Here is a 21,271-nt window from a genome sequence, read left to right as displayed (position 1 = left end):
AATTAGTGATATTTTCAGAATTAACTTGATTATAAACTCTGCTAGTAATGCAACTATTTAGCGGAATATAATTAAAGGTTACATGACAATTTACCCAATTCCATTTTACCCAATGCCATTTTACCCTACGCCATTTTACCCAACCTGCCATTTTACCCAATGCCATTTTACCCAATGCCATTTTACCCAATACCAACTTACCCAATGCTCTTTGATCTTTTCGTTCAATTATCCGATTACAAATTAGCAGTCGCTATTAGAAGGATGATTTAAAACATTTGTGGACAATATAATCCCATGTTCGGTTGTGATAGTTTCATATCAAGTCCCACAGGCCATTTAATTTTATAATCGGCTAATCCCATGTTCGGTTGTGATAGTTTCATATCAAGTCCCACGGGCCATTTATCTTATAGTCGGCTAAATAGTCGTTCTGGTTAATTTAGCAATGGGGTAAATTGGGTAAGTTGGCATTGGGTAAAATGGCATTGGGTAAAATGGCATTGGGTATAATGGCATTGGGTAAAATGGCATGTTGGGTAAAATGGCATTGGGTATAATGGCATTGGGTAAAATGGCATGTTGGGTAAAATGGCATTAGGTATAATGGCATTGGGTAAAATGGAATTGGGAAAATTGTCCTGACACCATAATTAAAGACTGTCTGTGTTTAGCATAAAAAGAATTTAAAGCTCTATAGAAAGCTTAATTAGGCGAAACGACAGCAAGAAGAAATTTTATTAGGCCAAACTTTATTACTAGTGGACAAGATTTTGCCCTTCACTTTTGTTTATGCAGACAAGTGATCAATTTATGCGTTTGTTTTAAACTTATAAACCTTGTAAATATAAATCCAGAAAAAAATAATTCATTAGCTTAAATTTTCTATTATTTGAAAGATGTTCCTTTAAAAACACCTACTATGACGTTGATTATGTCAAATTCTTATTGAAACAGGTTTGGCCCATTTTGTGCAAAAATGTTTCGTGAAAAACTCTCACTTCAAACGAGTGTACTGTTTAACTGAGTTGATAATATTTTTCCGATTTTTATGCGGGTCGCTATTGTCAACACTGGTCGCTAGTGTTGCTTTTTAGAGCACTTTGATGTATTACATAACAGAAGTTCATTCAAGGGGAGAATCAGTGATTATTCACATTTCTATTGTTTTTAATTCTTTGATTATTAAAACTAAAACACTGATACAGTTTTCGTTTAGGAGTGTCGTTTTTAAATGAGGCTGTTTCTCTTTGTCCGATGATTTTCTGGGTCTTTCCCATTATAGCCCCCCCCCATGAAATTATAGCCCCCCATTATTGTATAACTACCCTGATTGGAAGGCTATAGGTTATCTGACCACTGGGGGGGGGGGCTATAATGGGAAAGACCCGATTTTCTTACAATTGCTCGTCCGTTCGATATCAAGCGGCAAAACATATACTGTTTCATCATTTTTTTAGGAAAAATTTAGGCCTAATTTATCAAATTATTATTGATTATTTATCTTCAGAACCTAAATTTCGCATTTCTGCAGTGATGTCCAGTTTCTTCGATACTGTTTGAGGCAACAAATTTTTGCAGATATAGTGGCGTTTGTTGAAAAAGCATAGCAACACTCTGAAAAAAATGAATCAACTGAAGTATGATCATCCGTATATTGATCACATTTGCTAAACTTTGAAGTGGCACTGCTTCGAATGTACTGACTTTGTTTCTTTGATTCAGTTACTCCTTTTAATTTGATAATTTTCTTTTTCTCAAATGAACAACCTGCGTATTCCCAGGAGCTTTCATTAGTGCAAAAAAGTTAGTTGTCTTCCTCCAAATATATACATTTGGTTTTGTGTTCCCAGCTCTCTATTGTGTTTGGAAATGATATAGATGAATCATAGCAATCATAAATTACAAAAACACTAAATTACAAATTACTTCAAAATCTGCTTCTAATTGCTGGAAATTATTTCCAAACGTTTTATATGTTTTGATCAAGTTTAATGTGATTCCAAAGCTGCAGGGATAAAAAAAATTCCAGCTAATTCCGGGTCTATGAATGTGAAGCCGTTAGTCTTTCGAATGACTGTATGGAATTAGATATGAAAATGTCCCATTAAATACCAATTGAAATGTCTTTTGAAGAAAAAAGAAAGCCTCTTGCAACAACGAAATTCTGAGAAGAGACCAAATGAATCTCTCTGAAGCCCGACGGTCAACATTGTTATGTGTATAGTACATTACATTTTTCAAAACAATGACTCGCTCACTCAAAAATGGGCAAAAACTAGCCTTTAGATGCATCATTTTGAGGGTTATTAGCCAAATTAACCTTCACGATTCCGTTTCTCAATGTAAATAAAACCAAACGTCAAGGTTTTGCACTTAATTTCTAGATTATTGAATTAATAAATTGTAACATATTGACAGAGCGAGAAACATGAACTCAATCACAGTTGCAAATTTAATTTGTTCCCTGCTATTATGTCAAGGTAAGAATTTCCCCAAATTTTTAAGCCGGGTAGTTTTTAAAACACAAATATTCAAAGTTTTGTCAAAGTTTCTTAAAATACTCAAAATTCTCTACACAAATATTCGAAGTTCCTTAAATCTGTGAGTAGAAGTTTCCTTCCTTTAAGAAAATGCTAAAATTGAAACATGTGGATAACATGATTTATTTTTGCGAATAATACAGAATGTATGATCGGTGACCCGGGAAGTTGACTGGCATTTCTACATTATTCCAATGCTCCAATGCTTAGAAGTACAGCTCCTATACTTCTACGATTGGTTTCAATAATTTACAAATAATTCTGAAGTTGATCAAAGAACAAAATTTTCTCCCATTTCAATTTCCTTATATTTTTCCTTGAAACTCACAAACACTCACAAAATTAAAAAAAAAACTTTTTGCTTTGCTTTAGATCACTTTAAATACTTAAATACGTGTTATTATTCTTATGAAAATAATCTTATGGAATTGAATCCAATTGTTTTCAAACTTTTCTGAAATTTTGAATAGATTATTTTTTCAAAGTTGCATTTACTTCTGTTTTAAACGGCTTTATATCCTCATCCAAAAAACTGAATATTTTCAGAGTAGCCATTGAATTCTGCCAGGGTCTGAAATCTCTCTTATGCCTTCATGGGAAGATAATGAACGTTTCTGGCAGTTGGTTCAATCAATTGCTTGTTCTCTGGAATCTAACTTTCAAATCAGACTTCGTTTGGAAACTAAAACAGCTACTTTTTAGTTGCCTAGGGCTTTGTCTACAAACTGTTGAAACAAATTACAAAATGATTTTGTGCGGCAGAGCACTGTAAACATAAACAAATCGACAGCCTCAAACATAGCCCGCAATGACTTAAAACTTGATGCACCTTTATAAATGATACCTGATTTTGGCACTCTTGGCAAACATTTCCATACTTTGTCAACAAATTGAGATAAACGGGTTTTCCTGAAAAATCCTGCTTAAAATTCCTTTTTCAGATCTTGGTTTTGAGTGCCAGTTTTTTTCGACGGCTTACGATATCATGGTCAATTGTTCCTGTTTATCTTGCCAAAATTTTGTTTCTTGATGCCCATATGTAAAGAGCTTGTATGTTGCTACATATTCAGAGGCTGTCTGGCCAGTGTAACGTGGCAGAATTTTTCTACTAATATGCTTATTTAAGTACTCTATTCTTCATCAATGTATATGTAGTTTCTGGGAGGTTTTTACAAGTCTTTTCTGTCCCCATGTCAGATAAAATTGGCAGTGAATAAGGATGGCAGCCGTCAAGATTGTGCAAATAAACTGAGACTCCTTGTGTTAAATAGTTTATAACAACGAATAATACAATTTTTCCAGCAATTGGTTGTAAAATGTGTAACAAGTAGTTGCTTTTGTCAGGTGCGTTCACGTCTTCATCATTCATACCCGCAGTGAAGGGTAGTATTGGTTGGAATGATAGATATTGGAAGTCACAGCAGTTTATACTCCCCAATGTATGGTCATGGTTCGGTCTCAAGTGTATACAGCTAGAGTGAGTATACATATTTTTAATCAATCAATAGATATACGTTTGACGCGTAAACAAGGGTAAATAAAAACAGAAATCTTGTTCTCCAAAGATACTTTGGTGCATTACGTCATGCGGGGTCTAGGAAATAAATCCCCACGAAAAAAAAAACATTTTAAATTTGAATTTTGGTCGTCATATTTGTTCGGTTGTGATAGTTTCATATCGAGTCCCACGAGCCGCTAAGGCATGGCCATGGCTCGAGAGGCATGGCCAAAGGCGCTAAATGCGCAGCTCTTCTAAAATGAAGTGTCAGTTCATTTCCGTGGTTGTTTATTTCCCATCAAAAATAAAGTGAGTTTTTTTCTTGGGGTTATTTATTCCGGAACCGCGACATGCAACAGAGTACAAATGCTGGTGAGTGTATTTATTCGCGCTGGCAATTATTTTTTACGATACATGTTAGCAATGTAGACCCGGGTCGAGACTGGATGGTTAACTTGTAAGAACTTGTAAGAACGTTGTAATATGTTTATGCATCGCCATATAAGTTTTTCTTACAAGTTCTTATAAGTTTACCAACGAACTTATAAGTTTTTTTACAAGTCTACTAACTAAACCTTGCAAGGTGTTGCAAGTCAACCTTCCAAATTATAAGTTCTTAGAAGTTTGCTATTCGATCTTATAAGGCTCTTACAATTTATCCCTTCGTCTTGCCTAATATCTGGAAAAACATAAGAAACTTGAACATGAATGTACACATATTTTGGCGTCGACACATATTTTTGCAAAAATAGAAAACATCATAAAAACAATAATCTTAAACATCAAAAGAAAAATCCTTCCATCTTCAATCTTCTTTTTTTCGAAAAAAATTCAACTTATCTTCATATTTCTTGTTCAAAATCAAAATTTCTTGATTCATCTCTTGATCTTTAAAATTCTTGATTTTTTCGGTTTTTGTTGTCGTTGTTGAATTTGAAGTAAATTTCTTTGAGAGTACCTTCGGGTCCATGTGGGTCCTTGTAGAGTTCCTTAAAATAATTTTTTTGCGTACACACACCACGTGCACTCACACATATACACATACACAAACGCACACCACACACACGCACAAACATATAGAGAAAATAAATAGATCTTCATTTCGTCAAAATTTCTTGATTCATCTCTTGATCTTTAACAATCTTGATTTTTTCGGTTTTTGTTGTCGTTGTCGAAATTGAAGAAAGTTTCTTTGAGAGTTCCTTTGGGTCCATGTGGGTCCTTGTAGAGTTCCTGAAAAGAATTTTTTGTATACACATACACACACACACACCACGCGCACTCACACACACATACACACACACACACACACACACACACACACACACACACACACACACAAACGCACACCACACACATAGAGATAATAAATAAATAAAATCACTATTTCTACCCTTACGGTGAAGTTTGGAGGAAACTTACAAGATAACCATCCTTCTTGTAAGTTAGCCATCCTGTCTCGAACAGTGGGAACTAGAGAACCTGCCAAATCAAGTTTTCTTTCATTAATCAAATGATGTATCCTTTGAAAGCTTAAGAAAAGTGAAAACGTCATCATATGTTTGACAATGGCTTTGCTCCACTTCGTTTCGAGGCCCTTAAAAATTACACTACGATTAAAGAAAAATTTGTTTTCACTTTTTATAAATTACTGCTGCGCAGCTTCATTATTTCTGCCTTCTAGCGAAATTTCATTAGGCCAATTGCGCAACTATAATAACTGTTTTTATTTTTGAGTTTTTCAACGCTTCGTGAATTAATGACAAATCCATGTTAGATCAAACGTTTCCTTCCTCAATTGAGTTTTTTTCCCATAATGTTTGAATTCTGTGGCTAACCGCCGTGGATAATTTTCGACAGCGATAACCAGCTCGTATTGCGGTTCATGCGCATTTCCTAACTAAATAACTGACCTTGCAACAAAATTGAACTCGCAGGTTGAGGTTCCACCCGGGTCGAGGTTTGGTGGTGAATTTTCGTAAGAAATGCGGTGAAAAGCGGTGAAAAAAAAATAATTTTCACCGCGTATTTCTTACATCTTTTTGCGGTGAATGCGGTGAATTATTTTTTTTCACGCGTTCTCAGTATTCTTACAAAAAATAATGGCCCCACACGGGTTCGAACCTCTGACCTCCTGCATGCCTTCATATGCTTATTCCACTGCGGCAACTGTCAATTATGTCTGTTATTTCTTGTGAATTTAAATAAGATTGAGTAAACTTTGGAAACCATATGTGGAGAATTTTTGTAAGAAATGCGGTGAAATGTGGTGAATTATTTTTTTTCACCGCATTTCTTACAAAAATTCACCGCATTCACCGCATTTCTTACGAAAATTTACCCTAAAACCTCGACCCGGGCAGATCTAAGAGACAACTGATCAGGCCCTTTTCCCCACTTTGATTTCTGGTCAGATAATCTTCCTGACTTTCGTGATAACCAGACCAATGTGCGATCTAAAAAACGTTGTTGCGTTCCAAATGGTCACTCATCGCCCTTTCCATACGCAAGACGACTTTGATCAGAACCCTAGTGATGAGCGGATTCAAATCTTGCAAGATGATTCAAAGCTTGCAAGATTCTTGCAAGATATCAATCAGGGCCAAAAAATAAATCAGGGTGCAAATGTTTTAGGAAACATTTTTGAAGCAAATTATTGTTTATTGAACAAGTAACGAAACCTAATTCAATGAAAAAAAAAATTAGCCAGGATTCAAAATCTTGCAAGAATCTTGCAAGTTTTTGAATTCCGGATAATTTATTTGTGTGTTTTTGGTAGTTAAAACTAACTGAAAACCAAATATCATGACTGATATCAGAATTCTTGATCAGCAAAACTGGAACTAAATGACTTTTTTCGTAAACGCCTTTTGAATGTGAAATCTTGCAAGAATTAATTGAAAACTAATGGTTTTTTTCACCCTTCTGTTATAAGCCATCATTATAGATTAGCTAAAATTGATACCGGTAAACTCAGTTAACGTTTTTGTGCCACATTTGTGCACTCTGGGGTATCTGATCAGATCGTTTCCAGACTGTTTCGGACTGATTTTCCAGATTTTACCACATGATCAGACCTTTGGGCCACCATTGTCCATCCCCCGCCCTCTGGGTCTCATCGGAGGTGGTTTAGAGTTGAGCCCACAATCAGGGCTACATGTGATTACAATCACATATAACACAGGCTGCGATAAGCTTCAAGTGTTGTCAAATTCATTGGGTCAAGTTAATATCTTCAATATATGGTTGGCAATGAATGGTTCCAAATATCTCGAAGGTTTTTCAGTCTAAAAGACAAAGAGCAATGCGGTGATGTTTTTCAGCCGATCTTTCTGCCTACATGCGGTGTCTTACGATGACCTCTTTTCACTCAACAGGACATACAGTGACGTGGATGTGTTCTCACTGGGTGATATCATCAAACACTCCTATCATCTCATTAATTGGTTCTCTCTTGTCAGCACAGATGGAACTGGTTAGCATTCACCTCAATTATTGTATTTTTAGCGTTATTACTGTTTATAGCGTTTTTCATAACCCGTTCCGGGATTGAATGATTGCGGGAACAGTTCTTATCTTCCATAATAATATATGCCCGTGGTAGGAAAACGGAAACCCTAGTCGAGCGCTCGACCATATGAAAAGACCAGTAACGTCGAGATAGGCGCCAATTTCCTTAATTTACCTTAGTTACGTGCTCAAGAACACCACTAAAGTCTACCCAAAGTTCTTCATACTCCTATTACGGATGACCAGCAATGGTCTTTTTTTACCCTGCTTATGGTCAACCGATAGTCTTTTTATAACTTAATTGCGGTGGACCCAAAGTTTTTTTTTCATAAGTCGACCTACGATCTTTTCTACAGCTGCTGATTTCCTATTGGTAATATTACACCAGTTTCAGACAGCTGTTGCGACTTCCAGGAGTACATTTACAAGTACCATGCTCAGCAGAAGGGAGTCAGTCCAGAACTGTATATTGATCACATGTTCGACTTCTACACATCGCCTCAAAAACACGTCAATTATGTACAGGTAAAGTCACAGCAAACCACATGACTAACCAACTATATATCCCAGGTCGAGAAAAAAATTGTAAATATATGTAAGGTAAGCGGTGAAAAGTTTTTTTTCACGGCAAATTTCGTTCATAACTTTGCGGTGAAATTATATAAGTTCACCGCTAGAGGAAGCAATGAACTAACAAAAATACACCACAGTTGACCACTAACTTCAAGCTACCGTCGTCGCAGGTATTCGAACCTCTCACCTCCAGCATGTCACCCACTTCTTCTTCCACTGCGCCACGTCTCACTAAAAGCAAGCGTATTTGTTTTGAATTCAAATCAAATTCACTCTAATTTTGTGAAACATACGCGTTGAATTTTTGTAAGATTAGCGTTGAAATTACACAATTTAGCGATGAATTGTGGTGATTTTTTCTAAGTTCACCGCTTACTATAATGGTGAAGTTACGGAAATTCAATGCTTAATAAAGTTTTAAAAATATGTATGATTATTTATGGGTAAATTTTCACTGCGTCTTTTAATAAATGTATCTTAACTTCGTTGAACAAAAGACATTTCGAAGCGTTTTCTAAGCGTTGAATTTATGTTATTTCACCACTAAGATAAGCGGTGAATTTGAGTAACTTCATCGCATTCACTGCTGTTCTCACACAAGTTTAACACTTTTTTCTAAGCGGTGAATTTATGTAAGTTCACCACTAAATTAAGAGGTAAATTTATATAATATCATCGCATTCACCGCTTCTCTTACATAATTGGGACACTTTTTTCAAAGCGGCGAATTTATGTAACTTCACCAGTAAATTTAGCGGTGAAATTATGTAATTTCACTGCTACCAGGCTATAAAGGTTTTTCGCCGCATTCATCGCCTGATTTATGCAATTTCACCGCTTATCCTACATAAGTTTGCGTTGAATGGCGGTGACACTTCGACCCGGGATGTACCACCTATCTGACATAATGAAAGTTTAGAACTGTCTAATATTATACGTAATACTCAAATTTTGAGACACCATGTCTTTTCGTGACCATTTAATATGGGTCGGCAACCTTTCACCGACCATGCAATGTGTGCTACCAATGTTGCGAAAAACAGATCCTTCGGACAATTCGAGTAAAACTGCGGGGAATTTTGCAACCCGTATTGCAAAAGTGTCCGAATTGTAACTGCGGAATTGAGCTACAAGCTATGTATCCTATTTTTTTTTGCCCATTTTACGAAACTTTCTAGCGCGATTTACGTATCTATTTTTTGCACTGAAGGTAACTATAATACGCAGTTAAAGTATTTGTAATCGGCAATAGTGCGTAATTTATTGCGTGCTCGGTTTCAAGCTTATCAAAATAACATATAGGGATTAGAATAAATTAACACGATGTTTTTAGCTATTTTGAATTTAAGATAAACCAAGCATGCCCTCAACAATTAATATGCGCATTAAATCAATGGCAACAAAATGATGCTTTTAAAATCAATTCTATCTTCGAAACAACCTCAATTTTTAGATTAGTGCCGTTTAAAACTATTTTTGCATTAGATATTGTATTGATTTTTGTCATGCTCTGTGGATGATTTGGCTATTTAATCAGTAAACATAGCAGTTAAGTAAATTTTTTCATCTATATAAGAAAGGTTTTCTCTGTAGCAAATTTCTAACACGTCTTGTTCATTCCAATTGCTAAGAGTCAATAGATGTATTTTTTTTGGGAAAATTCACAAATGAAATGTTTTCTGTTTTTTCCTGTTTATTGCTATTAATGAACCTTTTCCAATTTAATACAGCAATGAAATCATTCAATTGTATCTTAATGTTTTTCGGCTTCTATTTACGGATGTATTTTGACAGATTTCTGTTAAACTGCGTCTAGTAACAGCTTTTGTGTCATTGCAATAAAGTTTTACCGATTTTTGAATTATTGCATTTGAAATGAATATTTAAATTGAAAACACTCATTAGTTGATAAAAGCCTGATAAAACAGTACAAACTAGCGAGAAAAAAGACAAAAAATCTTTTTACCTTTTCTCGAAAACCCCTTCATTCATCTATAGAGATTACTGAAAAGTTGACAGTATTCTGAATACCTTAAAAACGAACTTTTTCCTTGGCTAAGGAGATATTTTTTTAATATAATTTAGCATACTTGAACGGTTGAAGAATTTTTTGGAATCAAAGATAGTTTCACTACATCTCTCATTCAAAGTGGCCAAAATGAGTGCCATATTAAAAATTTGAGTGTTAAAATCGAGAACTCAGTTGAACAACTTCAATTGCCTACTTCAACTGCAATTTACCCATGAATTGAAATAAACAAGAACAAAAAGTAATAATTACATGATTTCTTACCAAAAAGTCTCTCCATTTTATCTTGGAATTTATCTGCAAATAGACACTGGTCAGTAAACGCAAAACTCCTGGATCAGTTATTTGAAAAATTGATTTGTGAAATTCAATTGGAAATTACTCATTATCTAAAATGAGCAAGAAAAAAACGATAATCAAATCATATGTTACTTTTTACAAAAAAGTTATTCTATTGAGTCTGAGCAATTATGGATGAATAAGAGGAGTTCAGAGCTTGCTTCAAAATATTTATACATGGAAAATTTTACCTAAAAGCTAGATTTGCTGATGAAATAGCGGAATCAACCATAGAACATAAGCAAATTTAAAATTTGTCTGCTGCAAAGATAATCTAAATGGCACCAAACTAAAAAGTTTAGGAGCACTGCGGGATGTCTCAAATCGATGAAAACAATATAATTTAGTGGTCACTGGTTCAATGCACATCTCGATTTTTGGGGGCTTGCTTGGTTCATCTTGGACATCACGTAGACGAAGTTGCTATTTTGTTTCATGCTTACAATTCAAAATAAATAAAAACATTGTGATAAACGTATATTACTTGTATATCGTATGATATTAAGCTTGGAACTACTTTTATATGCTCAAATTGCAATGATTTTAGCCAATTTTACGCACTCAAAAGCAAATTCGCGTTAATTTAGTCACAATCGCGGATTTTATATACATCAACTGCGGATTATAGATACATTCAGGAAAAGTAGACATCTAAACAACGCGATAATGTATTACAGGACTTGGCACCTTTTTTCCAACTTGAGACTTTCTCAATTCTGAAAATAACGGCGGAACCAATTTTTTTCGAATAATAGTTACTAAGCTTGTCTGCTTATTTTGCAGAATTTGTTTATCTAGATGCCAAGCGATTTGCACTAAGGCGAAGATTTTTGGGTATACCTCTGCAGAGTTATGACGTCTCTTTGTGAATTTTGTGCAGGATAAGTTGCTCGAATTGCAGAATTGAACATTTTATAAGTATTCCATTCAAGAAAGAACTGTGCTAAATTATACGTATATTTTTCTAAATGTGTAAAGAGTTTTAGATTGTAGTTATTTTGATCCACACAAACTATCATGAGATAACAGTCTAACGTCGGACGATGTGATGTCAAAAGACTGTCGAGATGTTGACTTAGCAGTACGAAGCTTAATCTCAACGAGGTTTGCCTTATCAGGCAAAAAGTTCATAAATAGACCAATTGTCTAATTTCTCACATTCAAATCGCGGCGTCATTTATGTCTGGGGACAATTTTGTAACGTTGTGAGCTCTAGAAATTAGATTTTTGCGTTGCGTTCTTCCGTACTTAGTCGGGTCTGGAACTTCTGGACCCTAACTCACAGTAAGTTTAAAGATTTAAATTTCTGTGTTGCCTATGTGTTGCTACAAAATTTTGTATTTCAGGCTTCTTACGTTCGAAGTGTATGTGTCAACGTGATAATTGAGATAGGCTATGGTGTGGGAGAATTGAAGATTGAGGGAGATATCTTGAGAAGCGCCCCCTTCGCTCTCCCAATCAACAGGGGTCTTGATCTAAAGTATATCATAAACAACAACTTTGACCTTGCTGTTCCTTTCTCCTGGTTCAAGACTAACGTCATCTGCCGATCACAGCCTTGGATTTGCAAAGTTGACGCACGCGATGATGTCCTGAACTGATATGATTGAAAACTTAATTTATTTATTCATTTATAACTAACTGTTTAGTATCATTGAGTATTAATACTTGGCAAATATAATTGAAAATCGCTCATTTCGAACTCATATTTATAGGCATAATTCTAGTTTACCGCTTAAAAATTGCATTTTGTACGTCAATGATCTGCCTAGTGCCACAACAGATTGCAAAATTGTTCTTTATGCCGATGATACCAGTTATTTTGTTCCGGTAAAAAATCTGGAGTAGTCTTAGAGAAAAATGTTAAAGAAGTATCCCAATAGCTATCCTTGAATAAGCTTACCATGAATGCAGACAAAAATGAAATCATTCGCTTTGGAGCCGGCAATGGTACACCAAATGATAATCCAAATAATTGGCTCAAACAAAATGATTCATGCAAATATCTCCGCATACATCTTGAAAAAATTTTAAGTTTTAGACACCATATAAACCAGGTTAGAAAAAAATTGTCGCGTTTCTGTTGAATGATTTATAAATAGCGTAATTTTTTGTCACCTCCTCAATTGCTATGAAGCATATGCAAAATCAATTATCAACTTCTGCGTTCAAATCTATGGCTGTAGGTAGTGTGTGTTTCTCCGTTTGACTCCATGACGCAAAGACGCATCGGCCGTCCAACCTGGAGTGAGAAATTCATCGCTCGCTCACCACTATGTGGCTCACCGTTCGTGCTTCGCACTCACTCTCGCTCAGAATTCCCACACCAACTTGAACAACCTCACCGTCCTCACCTCATGAAGTCAAAGCGAAGAAACACACACTACTTGCCTGACCGGTGGGCCAGCTACGCATACTGTAAAAAATATTTGATTAAATATGTTCACATAATGTTGAAATATAGTTTTATAATTGAATGAATATGTTCACATAATGATAAAAAGTAATTCGAATGCTCGAATGCCTGTGTATCCGCACTATGGCAAGCATATAATTTTGAGTTTTATAATTGATTATATATATACTCACACTCTGTCGACATTTTGAATACAATTATATATGAATATAATATCTCTTTATTTGATTATTAGGGACCTTTAGGTACCGAATCAGCAAATAAACTTCAATGAATAAATACATTATTACCAAGGTATACTTTCAGTTTCATTTATATCTTTTCGCTTTTCATCAAATGCATTTAATGTTTTTTTCTCAACTTTTGAAGGAAGATATCATGATTAATTGATCTTATTAAAAAAATATCACAAGTCTTTTGGTATTCTTTTCCAAATAAACAATTAAAATACTCTTCAAATTTAATATTTTTTGCTTGTGCTCTAGTAATTCCTTTTATTTTATTAGTTGATTTGTTATTACATTTGAATGCATATGCTTTACTTCTCAAAGCTATAAATTCATCTATCCAAATACTTTCAGGTGTTTCAATTTTAAATTTACCAAGTACTTTTTTATTTTTGTTACTGAATAGTTCATTATTGGGATTCAAATTGCTAAAATCAAATAAGTCTTCAAGATTTTTCAAATCATTAATAATATCATCAGTCTTAATACTTAAAACCATACTATCGCAATCAGTATAATGATTTTGAATATTTTCTAAACCAAAATATGGTTGTAGTTTTTCATAATAAGTTTCATACATGAGCAATTTACTCAAATCTAGTACTGCAAATCCTAAATAAATAGGTTTATCCATTAGAACTTCTGTTTGTTTGAAAGTGAAGGAACTATATCCTGTATCACCTACGTTATAGGTCTTATGAATGCCGTTAAATGATAATTTAGATTGCCATTTTACAATTTTTTCATTTTCATTATTCTTTAGAAATTCAACTCTGATTCTATTCCTAACATTTTCCATAGTTTTACCATAAAAGGCATTATACAATAATTTATAGAAGTCTTTTTCAAAATCATCATTAGTCTTATTTCGTTTTTGGGTATTATAATCAATATATTTTTCCAACCATTTTTTCTGTTTAAACAATATTACTTCATGAACTTTCGTAATTTCCATACCATGTTTCACATAAAATTTGAGTAATCTATAGGGTACAAGATATTTTTGCTTATCAGTCCAATCACAAATTAGTTTCTTACATTTAACATAACTTTCAGGTTTATTGAGACCCATATAATCTGTAAAATTATCAGTAGGTGAAAATTTATTCTCTGGACAAAATGGGAAGTTCTTTGTTTTATATTTAATTTCATCTGGGTATTTTAAATCAACTTCTACAAAATAACCAATTTCAGAATCATGTGGAGTTGATAATATAGTTTCTATATCAATAGAGGAGTCAAATTTTAGATCTTGATAAGTCAATGATTGAGACATTGCATATCCATATAAATTATTAGCATCAATATATAATATTTTCTTGTGATCATCAGATTTCACATATCTATCACCCATAACGCTACTTATTCCACCTCTAATATTGTTTTCAAGCAATAATATCATATCTTTTCCCTGGAAGGTATCTAATTTAACATTAGTATATTTCAACCCACATTGCCAAGTATAACCAGGTAAACTCACGCTGTATAGTGGATTTATACCAAATTCCTTTATGGATACCTTAATAAACTTTTCAAAAACATCTGCTAACAAAATTACATCAGTTTTCAAATATAGTTCAGTCAATTCTTTTCCATTTTTGACTCCAAACACATCGATTATTTTATTTGTGCGTTCAATTTCTTCTTCATTTGGATAACTATTCGTAAGTTTACTATAGTAACTCTCCCTTGATAAGCTATCAAATGAAACTTCATAATCTTCAAATGATTTGAAATATTCATCTGGATATGCCAATTTTTTGTTAAGGGGATCTATATCTTCAAGAAATTCTTTTTTGAGTAATACTAAGTCATTTTCTTGTAGGGACTTTACTAATGAGTCAAGTGATGATTGTAAAAATCTATAACTATCTATGAACCTTATACAAACAAAATTAACTGAAATATATTCTTCATTTGTTTTTGGGATTACTTTTAATTTCTGTGATTTTGACTTACTCAATAAAATTTTAAAAAACAGATGGCAATCATATTTACTAAAATTATGAAACATTACCGGAATAAAATTACTTTGTTGTTTCTTAACATTGATGTTACAACTTTCATGTGCTGCTCCTCGATATTTGCCAGTCAAATGACAATGATCTCTAACTTTCTTTTCGTTAAAAGGTAACTCACAAAACCATCATTTGTCACTGTTTTCAAAATTATATTCATCTTCAGGAAGCATATTCAGTTCAACATTAGTATTTTTAAAATAGAAATTCATTTTGTTTTCTAATTTAATAAATTCATCTACAAACCAATCTACATTATTAGGACCAAAATTTGACACATAACCACTTTGTTATACTGAGGGTAAGTCACTTACGATGTAGTAACCATTACAAACTGGATTCTGTTTATATATATTAGTAGTGTGAAGTCCCACATTCGACTCTACAGGTGAGTTATTACACTCAAAATCTGCATATATCCTAAAATATAGAGGTATTTTTTGATAATGCTTTTTCCAATTTAATTGTTTATCGAGTGGGAGTTTAATTGCAGTGAAATCTTGTTGTTCGCACCTATCTTTATGTTTCATCAACACATGCTCATGTTCAAAGCAACTCAAGCAACTTCTACAAATAAATTTACATTTTGAATTACCTATAAATGTGTGCAATTTCTTAATTAGAACATAGTGATTTTTATAGATTAATAAGTCAATTTTGGTTTCATGCTCAGAATTACTTAGCTCAACAGGTACTAACTTATGTTTCCAAATTTCATTTTCTAAGTAAAATTTCAGTTCGAAAATATTTATCGATAGGTTGTTAGCTGTTTCAAATCTCTTTACATCTGAAGTTTTGAATCCATTTGTAAAATCGAATTCATCAATATTTAATTCATTGAAATATTCTACATAACTAGAAGTTCTCTCAGGATGTCCATTTTTACAGGGGTGTAAGTGAGCTAGTATACTCCATAAAAAGCATAGTTTATCTTTATTCTGTATATTTAATAATGCTTGAGTTTTCAAAGGTAATTTTATATATGAAGACCCATTTAATTCATTAGTTTTATAAAAATAGATAGTCATTGAAACTAATTTGTCGAATACCCAACCAGATTCTTTCATTTGCTTATTTTCAATTTGTGATTCAACTTGAGAATTGATCGTTAAGTTATCCAAATCATTTGAAGTTAGAACATGATTTAATTTCAAACTAATATACATTTCGGTTTTATTTTCAATGTAACCAAATTCATTCATTTTCTCAAATAGAGCTGAAAATACAACTTGATATTTAAATTTATGTTGTCCTATCAATCTTGCATAGATTAATGCCATTTCTTTAAAAATATTATTGATATCTCTATTTTCAAATTCTTAGATCATATTTGCTTCGAACTGTAATTTTACTATTGAGATGGTTTATGTTATGAGAATCTAGTTCAATTTTGTAGGCTAAATTTAATCTTTGAGAAAAATAATAAGGATTAATCATTTTCTGAGCTAACTGAGAATCAATTTCACTAGGCTTTTGTATAGTTAATAAATTTTTCATTGATAGTTCTTTCAAAGTTGATACTTTTTTTCTAACAACAGTTTTAGGCTTCACTTCACTCTCTTTAAAGAAATTAGAAGGAATTTCTCTTTGATTATCTTCATGCATTTTAATCCGTAAGTGTTTTGCATACGAAGCTCTTTGAACTTCAATATTACAGATATCACATTTTCGCGTCTCCATTTATTAGGAAACAATTTATTCAAATATCTTTTTCAAAATAAAATATTTAATAGTTTTGAATCTTTGAATAAGTATACTTGGTAGCCGAATAGATCTACATAATCAAAATCAAAATTAGTGTTATTTACAAGTTCGACAAAGCTGTCGAATTTATTCGAGTAATATATTAGCGAATTTTTACTGTAGACTTGAAAATAGTACATTTATTATCTTGAAAATCTTCATCACTAGATTCATCATTAGTCTCTAAATCAGAATCATGAATAAAATCAAAATCAGAATCGTGTATAGATTCATCACTGCTTATTTCACTATCACTATATATAGTCTCTCCATCACTATCACTTGGTAAGCTCATTTATACTATCAAAAACTTCTAAAGTTATTATTATGTTTTTGTCTTTATTCATTATAGTGTAAATTAAATCAAAATAGTTAATGTTATCAAAATATTTATCTGATTGCAACCATTTAACAAGTCTTAATGCTTCATATCCATATACCCAAACTCCTCTAGACTTAATCTCAGAGCCTAAATTATCAAGCAAATTACAATATTTTTCAAATTTAATTTCATTAAAATTTAATTTCGATTTCTTCAACAATAACAAAGTTGCTCCAATTAAATTTTGATCACAAAGTGTATATATCTGCATAACATCCATACAAATAACTGATATTTTCAATTCTGCATACTTGAATCGATTACTAAAATTAGCTAATCTTTTTCTCTGAATCTTTGTTAGTTTTCGTTTTGGTTTTATTGCTTTAGCGTTACAAATTAAACATCTATATTCATATGGAAATTCGATAAAAAAATCTTCGGTTGCAGCTTACACACATAGTAGCATATTTCATAATTATAGCATCTTCGCTTAGGACGTCTTCGGTAAGTTTTTTTGATTCTGTGTTTGCGAGTCGAGTAGTTTAAGCGTCCCATCGTCTAATTCTACTAATGATTGTGTTTTTGATAGTTTAGTATTGAATATAACTTCATATCTCGTTTCCAAAGATTTTGGCATTTTTGTTTCAAACATAATTTTACCATCATGAATTATATATTTTTCGTTTTCAAGTTCTTTATAAAATTTTCCGTTGATGTATTTCATTTATTATAAATAATTTTATTCAAATTATTTTTCTAGGTTTAGATTTGACATAACTTGATCATTTTCATCTAGTGTTAATTTTGACTTCTTCAATATCGATTGATTATATCTTTCAGGCAAAAAATCAATATGGTAACTTGGTATTGTCTCATGAATTACTTCTGTTATCATATATAGCTTGTTACTCCAATTTGTAGTATCACCTTTGGAGAAAGTTTTATCAATATCAGCTGTTCTAACTAAGTCTCCTAATTTAAATTTTGGTTTTTGTTTTTTTCGCTTATCTTGCAAGTTATTTAACACTTTCATTTGATTAGTAATTTTAGAAGCTTTAATTGGTGTCATCTTCGTTGAACTGTGAATTGTGTTATTATATTTGTTGATTATTGAGTCAAGAATATCAACCCAGTTAGCGTCACCATTTTCAAATACTGCTTTTTTCAAAAGATTCCTCATAGTTCTGTTAAATCTTTCTGCAAAAACTGCTCCTTTCGATGTATATCTAGAATATCTTTTAATGTTTTGAGATTTTAGGTAAGATTCAAAGATTTTGTTAGCGATTTCTTTTCCTTCATCAGTTTCAATTAAGTTTGGTTTTCTTTTTGAAGTTGTTATTATTTGTTCAAATACGTCTTTGATAGTAGATGCATATTTATTTTTCAGTGGAATTCCCCAACCATACATCGAAAAATTGTCTATAACTACTAAAATATAACGATAACCTCTAGTATTTTTCACAACATAATCAATAAGATCGAGAAGGTCAGCTGACCAAGTATCATCTATGCTTTTAACAATAGTTTTATTACTTGGGTAAACTTTTTTAGCTGGTTTATCGTAAATTTCGTCAATGAATATTTTGGTTAAATCCTTCTTCATTTTATTTTCACAAAAGTTATCTGATAATTAGTGTCGAGGCATAACTCCCAAACGCACTCCTGAACCACTATAATTATCTGTTAGTGTCAAAATTTTACCACCTGAAATTGCTTTCAAGATTTGAGCAGTGGTTTGACCAGTTTTTGGATTTTTCGTTTTTGCAGCAATTGCAGCACCAATAACAGGTGCAGTAGCGTTAACAGCAGGCTTTAGAAATTTATCCCACGCTGTCTTGCTACCCTTAAAACCTTTTTTCATGAAACTTTTAAATCCCCAGCCTTCTAATTGAAACTGTTTTGGGGTGAAAGTTATTTGTTTTTGACATTTGCAATTCTGATTCGGGCACATATCGTGCAGTTTTAGAATTGTTCCATTTTTGTTTAAGTCACTCCAAGCTGATCCTGATAACTTACTGCAATGTCCATTTCTACATTTTCAACGATTTTAAAAACTTGTACCTCTCGTCATTTACTTGGTTGAAATCATTTCGTTAGAATTTTCGATTTATTTCTGTTGCAGATTGAACGTTTTCCTCTTATGACTACGATAAGTTTATTAGTTTTTGGATTAACTTTTTCAGTTTTTATTTCGTTAATAGTGTTTGAAAAATGACGACCTCCTATGCAATAACTAGTCATTTAATAGTTGAGAAATATGCATAATCATATAGTCTTTCTGAATGTAACCATAGATCATATTCGTGATATCGGTCTCCTTTCAATAGGTTATCTTTTGCTAATAGTGGTTGGATATTTGTATAATGTAATGCTTCTTTCAGTTGTTCAATATCTTTCAAATCGAATGAAGATAGTGGTCTGACATGATCGAGATGAATGTTGAGCCAGTCCATATCGTCGGTCATTAAAAATTCAATATAGTTTTTAAATTCTGAATAACTTATCCCCAATAAATCTTCTGTAGTATCGTTTTAATTTGTTAGTTGATTTAATAATGCTTTTCGAAGTCTGTTTCTGAGATTATTTGCTAATCTGAAGTTAATATCGTTTAATCTTCGGTCTTTTTCATATATTCGTCTATTTTCTAGGTGTCGCTCTCTATTATTTTTGCTCCATTTTAGCGATCTTTCATTCTGACAATCTCAACAGTAATGCTACACACCATCAATAGTATTAGCTCTTTTATTAAATTCATTAATAGATTTTACAACTTTGCAATCACCGCACTGTTTTTCCATCATATTTATATAATAATTTAAATTTCAAACAATTTCGTCATATAGTGGTAATTCGGGCGCAGATGGCTCTGACTTATCACTAGGTTTTAAGCTAATATCTATAGTTTTCTTGAATAATGACTTCCTAATCGATATATTTATTTCATTCTTGCTAAAAAACTACTCAATTTCTGTAGTTGTTCGTTGTTGATAACATTCTCAACCATATCACCAAAAATATCTTCAACACTAACGTTAGTCTCACTCGTAATTTTCTTCTGATTATTCAAGTAAAAATCATATATTTTCTTCAGTTCTAAACCTTCTTTCTCATCAATAACTTTGTCAGCCATCGATTTTTTCAATACTTTTTCATAATCAACTCTTATTTTATTAACAAAAGTTCTTAATCTGATATAGCGTTCTTTTAATTTAGAAATATATTCGTTATTAGCTGTAACTGCGATCGAAATTAATAGACCACTAGTAGCTATTACTGGAACACCCGCGATCGCACCTACACCTGTTGCTGTTAGTGTTATTCCAGAGCTAACACCTAAAATTCCACTAATTATTCCTGCTATGATTGAGATGCCTTTCTTTGTGTTGAGTGATTTGTACTTCTTTTTGTATTTCTCTTCATCGTCGATTAGCTTCTTAACTACACCTTCATAATTCAGTTTCATATAGTTATATTTTAAGTCCTGTATTTCATTTTTAGATCTGACACTGATAAGTTCTGCTTCAATATCTTTACTAACGTCTTTATACGGATTAGTCATTTAATAGTTTAAAATCTAGACTAGTTTCTATATGTTTTTGAAATTTTTCATATTCAAGCTCTCCATCATTAACTTTGTTAGCATATTTAAATATATTATTTGATAACAAGTATTTCATTACTAATTGTAATATTCTTTTATCATTCGATATAATATTTGTCTGAATAATATTGTTATTTTCATCAAGAGATAATTTTGTTAGATTTGGATCGAATTTAAACTCAATAACTGTATCATTTTCATTTGCATTTAACACACCATTTTTTACCAATTGATAATCAACCATTTTACCTTTTCTGAAAATTACATAGTAGTTATCCATTTATCTAAGCAAATTACAGGTCAACTTCAACCCAAATTGCAAAAACATCAACACTATTACTGGAATGGAAAGTTAATTCATCACAACTTGATAATTCAAAAGGATTTTGAAATAAAGTTATAGATCTATCTTCACCCGAAGGTTTAGTAAAACTTGTTACACTACTACCGTT

The 21,271-nt window shown here is 32.4% G+C and overlaps 1 protein-coding gene across 2 annotated transcripts; it reads left to right on the top strand.

The window, feature by feature from the left end:
- The first annotated feature begins 2,393 nt into the window (after nt 1-2,393).
- Nucleotides 2,394-12,187, top strand: LOC142341100 (uncharacterized). Of its 2 annotated transcripts, none has more exons than XM_075391980.1 (5): nt 2,394-2,483; nt 3,888-4,020; nt 7,365-7,516; nt 7,946-8,076; nt 11,839-12,187. In XM_075391980.1, the coding sequence occupies exons 1-5, from the start codon at nt 2,432-2,434 to the stop codon at nt 12,091-12,093; spliced, it is 723 nt and encodes a 240-aa protein (XP_075248095.1). In that variant the 5' UTR covers nt 2,394-2,431; the 3' UTR covers nt 12,094-12,187. The 2 variants fall into 2 exon arrangements, with proteins under 2 accessions (XP_075248095.1, XP_075248094.1); XM_075391979.1 differs by having other exon boundaries at nt 7,940-8,076.
- Nucleotides 12,188-21,271: the final 9,084 nt, after the last annotated feature.

Source organism: Convolutriloba macropyga, chromosome 6 (genome assembly GCF_964194025.1).
Source record: "Convolutriloba macropyga chromosome 6, txConMacr16.3, whole genome shotgun sequence".
NCBI lineage: Eukaryota > Metazoa > Xenacoelomorpha > Acoela > Convolutidae > Convolutriloba > Convolutriloba macropyga.
This window is presented reverse-complemented; position numbering and strand designations above follow the sequence as displayed.

Coding starts and splice junctions, on each gene's coding strand:
- LOC142341100 (XM_075391979.1), top strand. CDS start 2,432: ATGAACTCAATCACAGTTGCAAATTTAATTTGTTCCCTGCTATTATGT. Junction 7,517..7,939: donor TGTCAGCACAGATGGAACTG/GTTAGCATTCAC, acceptor ATATTACACCAG/TTTCAGACAGCTGTTGCGAC. Junction 8,077..11,838: donor AACACGTCAATTATGTACAG/GTAAAGTCACAG, acceptor TTTGTATTTCAG/GCTTCTTACGTTCGAAGTGT.